The following is an 11,408-nucleotide window of genomic DNA, read 5'->3' as shown; positions in this document are numbered from 1 at the left end:
GGGATGATATTGCTGATGTTGATGCTGGTGATGGTGATGGTGATGATGTTGGTGATGATGATGATCGTGATGATGGTGATGATGATCGTGATGATGATGATGGTGATGGTGATGATGATGATGCTGATGATGGTGATGATAATCATGATGATGGTGATGATGATGATGGTGATTATGGTGATGGTGGGGATGATATTGCTGATGTTGATGATGGTGATGGTGATGATGGTGATGGTGATGATGTTGATGGTGTTGATGATGATGATGGTGATGGTGTTAATGGTGATGTTGATGATGATGATGGTGATGATGGTGATGGTGATGATGGTGATCGTGATGATGGTGATGATGGTGATGGTGATGATGGTGATGGTGATGATGTTGATGGTGTTGATGATGATGATGGTGATGGTGTTAATGGTGATGTTGATGATGATGATGGTGATGATGGTGATCGTGATGATGGTGATGATGGTGATGATGATGATCTTGGTGATGATGATGATGGTGACGATGTTGGTGATGATGATGGTAGTGATGATGGTGATTATGGTGATTTTGATGATGGTGATGGTGATGATGTGATTTTGATGATGATGGTGATGATGGTGATGGTGGTGATGGTGATGGTGTTGATGTTGGTGATGGTGATGATGGTGATGGTGTTGATGGTGATGATGGTGATGTTGATGGTGATGATGATGATGGTGATGATGATGATGGCGATGATGATGGTGATGGTGATGGTGTTGATGGTGATGTTGATGGTGATGATGTTGATGGTGATGGTGATGATGGTGTTGGTGATGATGGTGATGGTGATGGTGGTGATGGTGATGGTGTTGATGGTGATGATGGTGATATTGATGGTGATGATGATGATGGTGATGATGATGATGGTGATGATGATGGTGATGATGGAGGTGATGATGGTGATGATGGTGATGATGGTGATGTTGATGGTGATGAAGAGTTATTGGAATATGGAATGTTTTGTCACGTGGTGTTTAATAACAACAAAATCAACTTGCATTTATACTGCAACTTTAACATAGTAAAACGTCCTTACGTGCTGCACATGAGTGTTATCAGACAAAATTTGACAACATTCCAGATAAGATGATATCTGGAAAGGTGACCAAATGCTTGATCAAAGAGGTAGGTTTTAAGTAACATCTTAAAGGAGGGGTAGGGTACAGAGTTGAGAGGTTAAGGGAGGGAATTCCATAGCTTGGGTCCCCGGCAGCTGAAGCCACAGCTGTCAATGGTGGAGCGATGGAAATCGAGGGTTCCCCAGAGAATTGGAGGAGCGCAGAAATCTCGGAGACTTGTAGGGCTGGAGGAGGTTGCAGAGAGAGGGAGGGGCGAGGCCATGGAGGGATTTGAAAACAAGGATGATCATTTTAAAATTGAGGTGTAGCTTAACCGGGAGCCAATGTAGGCCAGCGAGCACACGGGGTGCTGGGTGAACAGGACTTGGTGCAAGTTAGGATACGGGGCAGCAGACATGTAATCAATATTAAATTGTTTACAGCATTCCAAATGGTACTGGGTAATTACGGAAAAAAGAATGGAGAAAGTTGTGGGGGGAGAGCAGGAAATTAGGACAGGGTAAAATTAGCTCCCCCCACAAGGAAAACCTAGATTCAGTGCTGGCAACCAGAGTGGGACAGTCCCACCGGTGTGAGATTGCTATGCTCGTTTTTAAAGAGAAAAACAGATCAGGAACTCGGGTGCAGCTAGTTGAAAATCAACCCCAGACCAAAAGCACGAAAGAGAAAGGGCAAGACCGAGAAACACAGAGATAGAGTGAGTGCGAGATACAGACAAGAGAGAGAGATACAAAAGTAGAGAGAGAGAGAGAGTGAAACCTAAAAAGCAGCAAGAGGGATAATCATATATTCGATCTCAGGGGGGACACATTCGGTGGCGCCCCCCTTTGGGCTATTTTTAGCACCCCGAAAAAGTTAGCACCCCCTGTGGCATACGTTCAGTGGTAGCGTCCCAAGAGTGAGGTGGGGCGCTACTGGAAGTGCACCCCCTCCTTCCTGGGGCGCTATCATTGAATACCGTGGCGCTACGTGCAACCGCGCCATGCGCGTCTGCTTGTAGCACCGTGAAATTACAGGCCTCCCTCCCCTGATTAAAGGGGAGGGGCCCAGCGCAGCGTGCACTGGCGCCCTGCTGTCGGGAAAAACAGCCCGGCACGCAAGAGGAGAGATTGGGTCGATTGAGCTTATATTCGCAGGTGTTTAGAAGAATGAGAGGGGATCTCATTGAAACTTATAAAATTCTAACAGGACTAGACAGACTAGATGCAGGAAGGATGTTCCCGATGATGGGGGAGTCCAGAACCAGGGGTCACAGTCTAAGGATAAGAGGTAAGCCATTTAGGACAGAGATGAGGAGGAATTTCTTCACCCAGAGAGCGGTGAACCTGTGGAATTCTCTGCCACACAGGGCAGTTGAGGCCAATTCATTAAATCTATTCAAGAAGGAGTTAGAGATATTTCTTAAGGCTAAAGGGATCAAGAGAAAAGGGGAGAAAGCAGGGACAGGGTACTGAATTTGGATGATCAGCCATGATCTCATTGAATGACGGAGCGGGCTCGAGGGGCCGAATGGCCTACTCCTGCTCCTATCTTCTATGTTTCTATGTTTCTGACCGATCGCGGCCGGCACCCCGCATAAAAAAGCGGAAGGGGGCAGGTGCTGGCAGGCTGCCCCCACAAAAAATGGCCGCCCGGCCTTCGTCCTTTAATTTGAGCCACTGCGGCCGCACAAACGTCACCCTGACCCTGTTGGAACTATCGTCCGGCGGTAGGTCAGGGGGCGCGAGCGAGGTTTGCGGCCAGCGTGCTGCGCACACCGATGACGTCATCGCCAGTGGCGCAGTGCCGCGGGGCGCTACTGGATGCCACCCAGGCACTAACCCCCGGGGGGGTGCTAATGGGAGGCGCAAAGCAACCCAATTTCTCCCCCCCTCCGTAGTGTTCAGTGGTGAGCCTGACCTCATATCAGGCCTCCATGTGGGGGAACAGCTAGCCAACGGTGACCACAAAAAATGATACGGTTTCGACTTTGGTAGAACTAAAGGTACTGAGAATCTCCAACTCATACCTGCTTTGAGAAGAGCAAATTTAACTAAATGGCAGACAATGTGGAACGGGTAAATTGGCTAACCCTCCTGGGTGGTGATGAGACCAATGTAGAACACAAATGGAAAGTTTTTAAGAACAAGGTAAACATGTGTGGAAGACAAATATCTACCCAAAGTCAAAAGAAGGGAGTGTGGTAACAAAAAGCCAAGGTGGCTGACTGGTTATGTACAAAGGCAAATAAGACATGAACAGAAATGTTTCTCTGAATTAAAGGGAGCTAATACTCAACTAAACAGAGTTGAATTCAAGGAACAGCTAAAGATAGCAAAGGCTGCTATTGGATCAGCTAAAAGGCTAATGGAAAAGAGGATCATAGACTTTTGTGAAATTAATGGAAAAAGATTCAGTTATGTGAAGTGTCAGAGAACTGTCAAAGACTGTATTGGGCCATTGAAGAATGTTCAAGGACAGGTTACAAAGGACTCACTAGTATGGCGAAAATATTAAATGAGTACTTTGCATCGGTCTTCACCCTTGAAGATGATGCTTGACTATTAGAATTCAATGATTTTAATAATCGGACACAGACAGCAGACAAACACAGACAGATTGATAAGCACAGTCACAGACAGCAGACAGACACAGACAGATTGATAAGCACAGAAACAGACAGTAAACAGACACAGACAAATTGATAAGGATCAAACGCAGACAGCAGATAGACACAGACAGATTGATAAGCACAGACACAGACAGCAGACAGACACAGACAGATTGATAAGCACAGACACAGACAGTAGACAGACACAGACAGATTGATAAGAATCAGACGCAGACAGTGGACAGAGACAAACAGCTAAGAATCAGACACAGGCGGATAAGAATCAGACGCAGACAGATAGGAATCAGACACAGACAGCAGACAGACATAGACAGATAAAACTCAGACACAGACAACAGATAGACATAGACAGATAAGACTCAGACGCAGACAACTGACAGACATAGACATAAGAATTAATTGCAGACAGAAGTCAGACGCAGACATTGATAAGCACAGACACAGACAGGAGCGATCACAGATAGTCCATTGTGCGGCGCGTACTCATATCTGTTGCTTCGTACTGACTGTCCTGTTGAAGCTCAAAGATTTCGACCTCCACGCGAGCCTTGGCCGGGACCTCGATGATGCTGTTGATTTGTTCTCTGGCAAGTGCGAGCGCTAATCTTTCCCCCCTGCCACATGTGGTATGATCATCCAAGATAGCAGCTGTAACAGAATAAATCAGTCAATGAATAAAGCGCATCAAGGGGAATGTTTGCCCACCATTGCTGCACAGGTATTAACAACTCAACATACTGTGCCTGATAGCCAGAGGATGGATGGTGTGCGTTTGGGGCAGCCTCTGGCTAAGGAGGGACAGGGTTCGAGCAGAGTCTGATTGAAGCCATCAGTTTGAAGGGAGTTTAATTGATGGGAGATCTGCAAGAGCAAAAGTCTTGTTGAATTGGTCTGAGTGAGAAACAGTCTTGTTGAATTGGTCTGGGTGAGGGACAGTCTTGTTGAGTTGGTCTGGGTGAGGAACAGTCTTGTTGAATTGGTCTGGGTGAGGGACAGTCTTGTTGAATTGGCCTGGGTGAGGAACAGTCTTGCTGAATTGGTCTGGGTGAGGAACAGTCTTGTTGAGTTGGTCTGGATGAGGAATAGTCTTGTTGAGCTGGTCTGGGTGAGGGACAGTCTTGTTGAGTTGGTCTGGGAGAAGGACAGTCTTGTTGAGTTGGTCTGGGTGAGGGACAGTCTTGTTCAGTTGGTCTGGGTGAGGAACAGTCTTGTTGAACTGGTCTGGGTGAGGGACAGTATTCCTGAGTTGGTCTGGGTGAGGAACAGTCTTGTTGAGTTGGTCTGGGTGAGGGACAGTCTTGTTGAATTGGCCTGGGTGAGGGACAGTCTTGCTGAGTTGGTCTGGGTGAGGAACAGTCTTGTTGAGTTGGTCTGGGTGAGGCACAGTCCTGTTGAGTTGGTCTGGGTGAGGGACAGTCTTGTTGAGTTGGTCTGGGTGAGGGACAGTCTTGTTGAATTGGTCTGTGTGAGGGAAAGTCTTGTTGAATTGGTTTGGGTGAGTAACAGTCTTGTTGAATTGGTCTGGGGGAGGGACAGTCTTGTTGAATTGGTCTGGGTGAGGGACAGATTTGTTGAGTTGGTCTGGGTGAGGGACAGTCTTGTTGAATTGGTCTGGGTGAGGAACAGTCTTGTTGAATTGGTCTGGTTGAGGAACAGTCTTGTTGAATTGGTCTGGGTGAGGAACAGTCTTGTTCAATTGGTCTGGGTGAGGAACAGTCTTGTTGAGTTGGTCTGGGTGAGGAACAGTCTTGTTGAATTGGTCTGGGTGAGGAACAGTCTTGTTGAGTTGGTTTGGGTGAGGAACAGTCTTGTTGAATTGGTCTGGGTGAGGAACAGTCTTGTTGAGTTGGTCTGGGTGAGGAACAGTCTTGTTGAGTTGGTCTGGGTGAGGAACAGTCTTGTTGAGTTGTTCTGGGTGAGGGACAGTCTTGTTTAGTTGGTCTGGGTGAGGGACAGTCTTGCTGAGTTGGTCTGGGTGAGGAACAGTCTTGTTGAATTGGTCTGGGTGAGGAACAGTCTTGTTGAGTTGGTCTGGGTGAGGAACAGTCTTGTTGAATTGGTCTGGGTGAGGAAAAGTCTTGTTGAGTTGGTTTGGGTGAGGAACAGTCTTGTTGAGTTGGTCTGGGTGAGGGACAGTCTTGTTGAGTTGGTCTGGGTGAGGGACAGTCTTCCTGAATTGGTCTGGGCGAGGGGCAGTCTTGTTGAGTTGGTCTGGGTGATGGACAGTCTTGTTGAATTGGTCTGGGTGAGAGACAGTCTTGCTGAGTTGGTCTGGGTGATGGACAGTCTTGTTGAATTGGTCTGGGTGAGGAACAGTCTTGTTGAGTTGGTCTGGGTGAGGAACAGACTTGTTGTGTTGGTCTGGGTGAGGAACAGTCTTGTTGAGTTGGTCTGGGTGAGGGACAGTCTTGTTGAGTTGGTCTGGGTGAGGAACAGTCTTGTTGAATTGGTTTGGGAGAGGAACAGTCTTGTTGAGTTGGTCTGGGTGAGGAACAGTCTTGCTGAATTGGTCTGGGTGAGGAACAGTCTTGTTGAATTGGTCTGGGTGAGGAACAGTCTTGTACAGTTGGTCTGGGTGAGGAACAGTCTTGTTGAGTTGGTCTGGGTGAGGAACAGTCTTGTTGAGTTTGTCTGGGTGAGGAACAGTCTTGTTGAGTTGTTCTGGGTGAGGGACAGTCTTGTTGAATTGGTGTGGGTGAGGGACAGTCTTGTTGAGTTGGTCTGGGTGAGGAACAGTCTTGTTGAAATGGTCTGGGTGAGGAACAGTCTTGTTGAGTTGGTCTGGGTGAGGAACAGTCTTGTTGAATTGGGCTGGGTGAGGAACAGTCTTGTTGAGTTGGTTTGGGTGAGGAACAGTCTTGTTGAGTTCGTCTGGGTGAGGAACAGCCTTGTTGAGTTGGTCGGGGTGAGGGACAGTCTTGTTGAGTTGGTCTGGGTGAGGAACAGTCTTGTTGAGTTGGTCTGGGTGAGGAACAGTCTTGTTGAGTTGGTCTGGGTGAGGGACAGTCTTGTTGAGATGGTCTGGGTGAGGGACAGTCTTCCTGAATTGGTCTGGGCGAGGGACAGTCTTGTTGAGTTGGTCTGGGTGATGGACAGTGTTGTTGAATTGGTCTGGGTGAGGAACAGTCTTGTTGAGTTGGTCTGGGTGAGGAACAGTCTTGTTGAGTTGGTCTGGGTGAGGAACAGTCTTGTTGAGTTGGTCTGGGTGAGGGACAGTCTTGTTGAGTTGGTCTGGGTGAGGAACAGTCTTGATGAATTGGTTTGGGTGAGGAACAGTCTTGTTGAGTTGGTCTGGGTGAGGAACAGTCTTGCTGAATTGGTCTGGGTGAGGAACAGACTTGTTGAGTTGGTCTGGGTGAGGAACAGTCTTGTTGAATTGGTCTGGGTGAGGAATAGTCTTGTTGAGTTGGACTGGGTGAGGAACAGTCTTGTTGAGTTGGTCTGGGTGAGGAACAGTCTTGTTGAGTTGGTCTGGGTGAGGGACAGTCTTGTTGAGTTGGTCTGGGTGAGGAACAGTCTTGTTGAGTTGGTCTGGGTGAGGAACAGTCTTGTTGAGTTGGTCTGGCTGAGGGACAGTCTCGTTGAGTTGGTCTGGGTGAGGGATAGTCTTCTTGAATTGGTTGGGGTGAGGGACAGTCCTGTTGAGTTGGTCTGGGTGAGGAACAGCCTTGTTGAGTTGGTCTGGGGGAGGAACAGCCTTGTTCAGTTGGTCTGGGTGAGGGACAGTCTTGTTGAATTGGTCTGGGTGAGGAACAGTCTTGTTGAGTTGGTCAGGTTGAGGGACAGTCTTGTTGAGTTGGTCTGGGTGAGGAACAGTCTTGTTGAGTTGGTCTGGGTGAGGAACTGTCTTGTTGAGTTGGTCTGGGTGAGGAACAGTCTTGTTGAGTTGGTCTGGTGAGGAACAGTCTTGTTGAGTTGGTCTGGGTGAGGGACAGTCTTGTTGAGTTGGTCTGGGTGAGGAACAGTCTTGTTGAGTTGGTCTGGGTGAGGAACAGTCTTGTTCAGTTGGTCTGGGTGAGGAACAGCCTTGTTCAGTTGGTCTGGGTGAGGAACAGTCTTGTTGAGTTGGTCTGGGTGAGGGACAGTCTTGTTGTGTTGGTCTGGGTGAGGAACAGTCTTGTTGAGTTGGTCTGGGTGAGGGACAGTCTTGTTGAGTTGGTCTGGGTGAGGAACAGCCTTGTTGAGTTGGTCGGGGTGAGGTACAGTCTTGTTGAGTTGATCTGGGTGAGGAACAGTCTTGTTGAGTTGGTCTGGGTGAGGAACAGTCTTGTTGAGTTGGTCTGGGTGAGGGACAGTCTTGTTGAGATGGTCTGGGTGAGGGACAGTCTTCCTGAATTGGTCTGGGCGAGGGACAGTCTTGTTGAGTTGGTCTGGGTGATGGACAGTCTTGTTGAATTGGTCTGGGTGAGGAACAGTCTTGTTGAGTTGGTGTGGGTGAGGAACAGTCTTGTTGAGTTGGTCTGGGTGAGGAACAGTCTTGTTGAGTTGGTCTGGGTGAGGGACAGTCTTGTTGAGTTGGTCTGGGTGAGGAACAGTCTTGATGAATTGGTTTGGGTGAGGAACAGTCTTGTTGAGTTGGTCTGGGTGAGGAACAGTCTTGCTGAATTGGTCTGGGTGAGGAACAGACTTGTTGAGTTGGTCTGGGTGAGGAACAGTCTTGTTGAATTGGTCTGGGTGAGGAATAGTCTTGTTGAGTTGGATTGGGTGAGGAACAGTCTTGTTGAGTTGGTCTGGGTGAGGAACAGTCTTGTTGAGTTGGTCTGGGTGAGGGACAGTCTTGTTGAGTTGGTCTGGGTGAGGAACAGTCTTGTTGAGTTGGTCTGGGTGAGGAACAGTCTTGTTGAGTTGGTCTGGCTGAGGGACAGTCTCGTTGAGTTGATCTGGGTGAGGGATAGTCCTCTTGAATTCGTCTGGGTGAGGGACAGTCTTGTTGAGTTGGACTGGGTGAGGAACAGCCTTGTTGAGTTGGTCTGGGGGAGGAACAACCTTGTTGAGTTGGGCTGGGTGAGGGACAGTCTTGTTGAATTGGTATGGGTGAGGAACAGTCTTGTTGAATTGGTCTGGGTGAGGGACAGTCTTGTTGAATTGGTCTGGGTGAGGAACAGTCTTGTTGAGTTGGTCTGGGTGAGGAACAGTCTTGTTGAGTTGGGCTGGGTGAGGGACAGTCTTGTTGAATTGGTCTGGGTGTGGAACAGTCTTGTTGAGTTGGTCTGGGTGAGGAACAGTCTTGTTGAATTGGTCTGGGTGAGGAACAGTCTTGTTGAGTTGGTCTGGGTGAGGAACAGTCTTGTTGAGTTGGGCTGGGTGAGGGACAGTCTTGTTGAATTGGTCTGGGTGAGGAACAGTCTTGTTGAATTGGTCAGGTTGAGGGACAGTCTTGTTGAGTTGGTCTGGGTGAGGAACAGACTTGTTGAGTTGGTCTGGGTGAGGAACTGTCTTGTTGAGTTGGTCTGGGTGAGGAACAGGCTTGTTGAGTTGGTCTGGTGAGGAACAGTCTTGTTGAGTTGGTCTGGGTGAGGGACAGTCTTGTTGAGTTGGTCTGGGTGAGGAACAGTCTTGCTGAGTTGGTCTGGGTGAGGAACAGTCTTGTTCAGTTGGTCTGGGTGAGGAACAGCCTTGTTCAGTTGCTCTGCGTGAGGAACAGTCTTGTTGAGTTGGTCTGGGTGAGGGACAGTCTTGTTGAGCTGGTCTGGGTGAGGAAAAGTCATGTTGAATTGGTCTGGGTGAGGAACAGTCTTGTTGAATTGGTCTGGGTGAGGAACAGTCTTGTTGAGTTGGTCTGGGTGAGGAACAGTCTTGTTGAATTGGTCTGGGTGAGGAACAGTTTTGTTGAGTTGGTCTGGGTGAGGAACAGTCTTGTTGAATTGGTCTGGGTGAGGAACAGTCTTGTTTAGTTGGTCTGGGTGAGGAACATTCTTGTTGAATTGGTCTGGGTGAGGAACAGTCTTGTTGTGTTGGCCTGGGTGAGGAACAGTCTTGTTGAATTGGTCTGGGTGAGGGAAAGTCTTGTTGAGTTGGTCTGGGTGAGGGACAGTCTTGTTGAGTTGGTCTGGGTGAGGAACAGTCTTGTTGAGTTGGTCTGGGTGAGGAACAGTCTTGTTGAGTTGGTCTGGGTGAGGAACAGTCTTGTTGAGTTGGTCTGGGTGAGGAACAGCCTTCTTGAGTTGGTCTGGGTGAGGGACAGTCTTGTTGAGTTGGTCTGGGTGAGGAGCAGTCTTGTTGAGTTGGTCTGGGTGAGGAACAGTCTTGTTGAGTTGGCCTGGGCGAGGAACAGTCTTGTTGAGTTGGTCTGGGTGAGGAACAGCCTTGTTGAGTTGGTCTGGGTGAGGAACAGTCTTGTTGAGTTGGTCTGAGTGAGGGACAGTCTTGTTGAGTTGGTCTGGGTGAGGAACAGTCTTGTTGAATTGGTCTGGGTGAGGAACAGTCTTGTTGAATTGGTCTGGGTGAGGAACAGTCTTGTTGAGTTGGTCTGGGTGAGGAACAGTCTTGTTGAATTGGTCTGGGTGAGGAACAGTCTTGTTGAGTTGGTCTGGGTGAGGAACAGTCTTGTTGAATTGGTCTGGGTGAGGAACAGTCTTGTTGAGTTGGTCTGGATGAGGAATAGTCTTGTTGAATTGGTCTGGGTGAGGAACTGTCTTGTTGAGTTGGTCTGGGTGAGGAACAGTCTTGTTGAATTGGTCTGGGTGAGGAACAGTATTGTTGAGTTGGTCTGGGTGAGGAACAGTCTTGTTGAGTTGGTCTGGGTGAGGAACAGTCTTGTTGAGTTGGTCTGGGTGAGGAACAGTCTTGTTGAGTTGGTCTGGATGAGGAACAGTCTTGTTGAATTGGTCTGGGTGAGGGACAGTCTTGTTGATTTGGTCTGGGTGAGGGATAGTCTTGTTGAGTTTGACTGGGTGAGGAACAGTCTTGTTGAATTGGTTTGGGTGAGGGACAGTCTTGTTGAATTGGTCTGGGTGAGGAATAGTCATGTTGAGTTGGTCTGGGTGAGGAACAGTATTGTTGAGTTGGTCTGGGTGAGAAACAGTCTTGTTGAGTTGGTCTGGGTGAGGAACAGTCATGTAGAGTTGGTCTGGGTGAGGAACAGTCTTGTTGAGTTGGTCTGGGTGAGGAACAGTCTTGTTGATTTGGTCTGGGTGAGGGACAGTCATGTTGAGTTGGTCTGGGTGAGGAACAGTCTTGTTGAGTTGGTCTGGGTGAAGAACAGTATTGTTGAATTGGCCTGAGTGAGGAACAGTCTTGTTGAGTTCGTCTGGGGGAGGAACAGTCTTGTTGAATTGGTCTGGGTGAGGAACAGTCTTGTTGAGTTGGTCTGGCTGAGGGACAGTCTCGTTGAGTTGATCTGGGTGAGGGATAGTCCTCTTGAATTGGTCTGGGTGAGGGACAGTCTTGTTGAGTTGGTCTGGGTGAGGAACAGCCTTGTTGAGTTGGTCTGGGGGAGGAACAACCTTGTTGAGTTGGGCTGGGTGAGGGACAGTCTTGTTGAATTGGTATGGGTGAGGAACAGTCTTGTTGAATTGGTCTGGGTGAGGGACAGTCTTGTTGAATTGGTCTGGGTGAGGAACAGTCTTGTTGAGTTGGTCTGGGTGAGGAACAGTCTTGTTGAGTTGGGCTGGGTGAGGGACAGTCTTGTTGAATTGGTCTGGGTGTGGAACAGTCTTGTTGAGTTGGTCTGGGTGAGGAACAGT

General features: G+C 48.5%; 1 protein-coding gene across 1 annotated transcript in view; it reads right to left on the bottom strand.

Annotated features, from left to right (window-relative positions):
• The window catches only part of LOC147109867 (glutamate receptor ionotropic, kainate 5-like), a 612,408-nt gene that overhangs the window by 285,905 nt on the left and 315,095 nt on the right, over positions 1–11,408 (bottom strand). The window contains exon 3 of the mRNA XM_086002406.1: positions 4,207–4,371. Coding sequence (XP_085858532.1) covers positions 4,207–4,371 — 165 coding nt within the window. The remainder of the gene's footprint in view (positions 1–4,206; positions 4,372–11,408) is intronic.

The sequence above is a fragment of the Somniosus microcephalus genome, chromosome 12 (genome assembly GCF_052327205.1).
Source record: "Somniosus microcephalus isolate GS21.2 chromosome 12, FLI_Smic_1.0, whole genome shotgun sequence".
Classification (NCBI taxonomy): domain Eukaryota; kingdom Metazoa; phylum Chordata; class Chondrichthyes; order Squaliformes; family Somniosidae; genus Somniosus; species Somniosus microcephalus.
The sequence above is the reverse complement of the archived record's forward strand: the minus strand, read 5'-3'. Positions and strand labels throughout refer to the sequence as shown.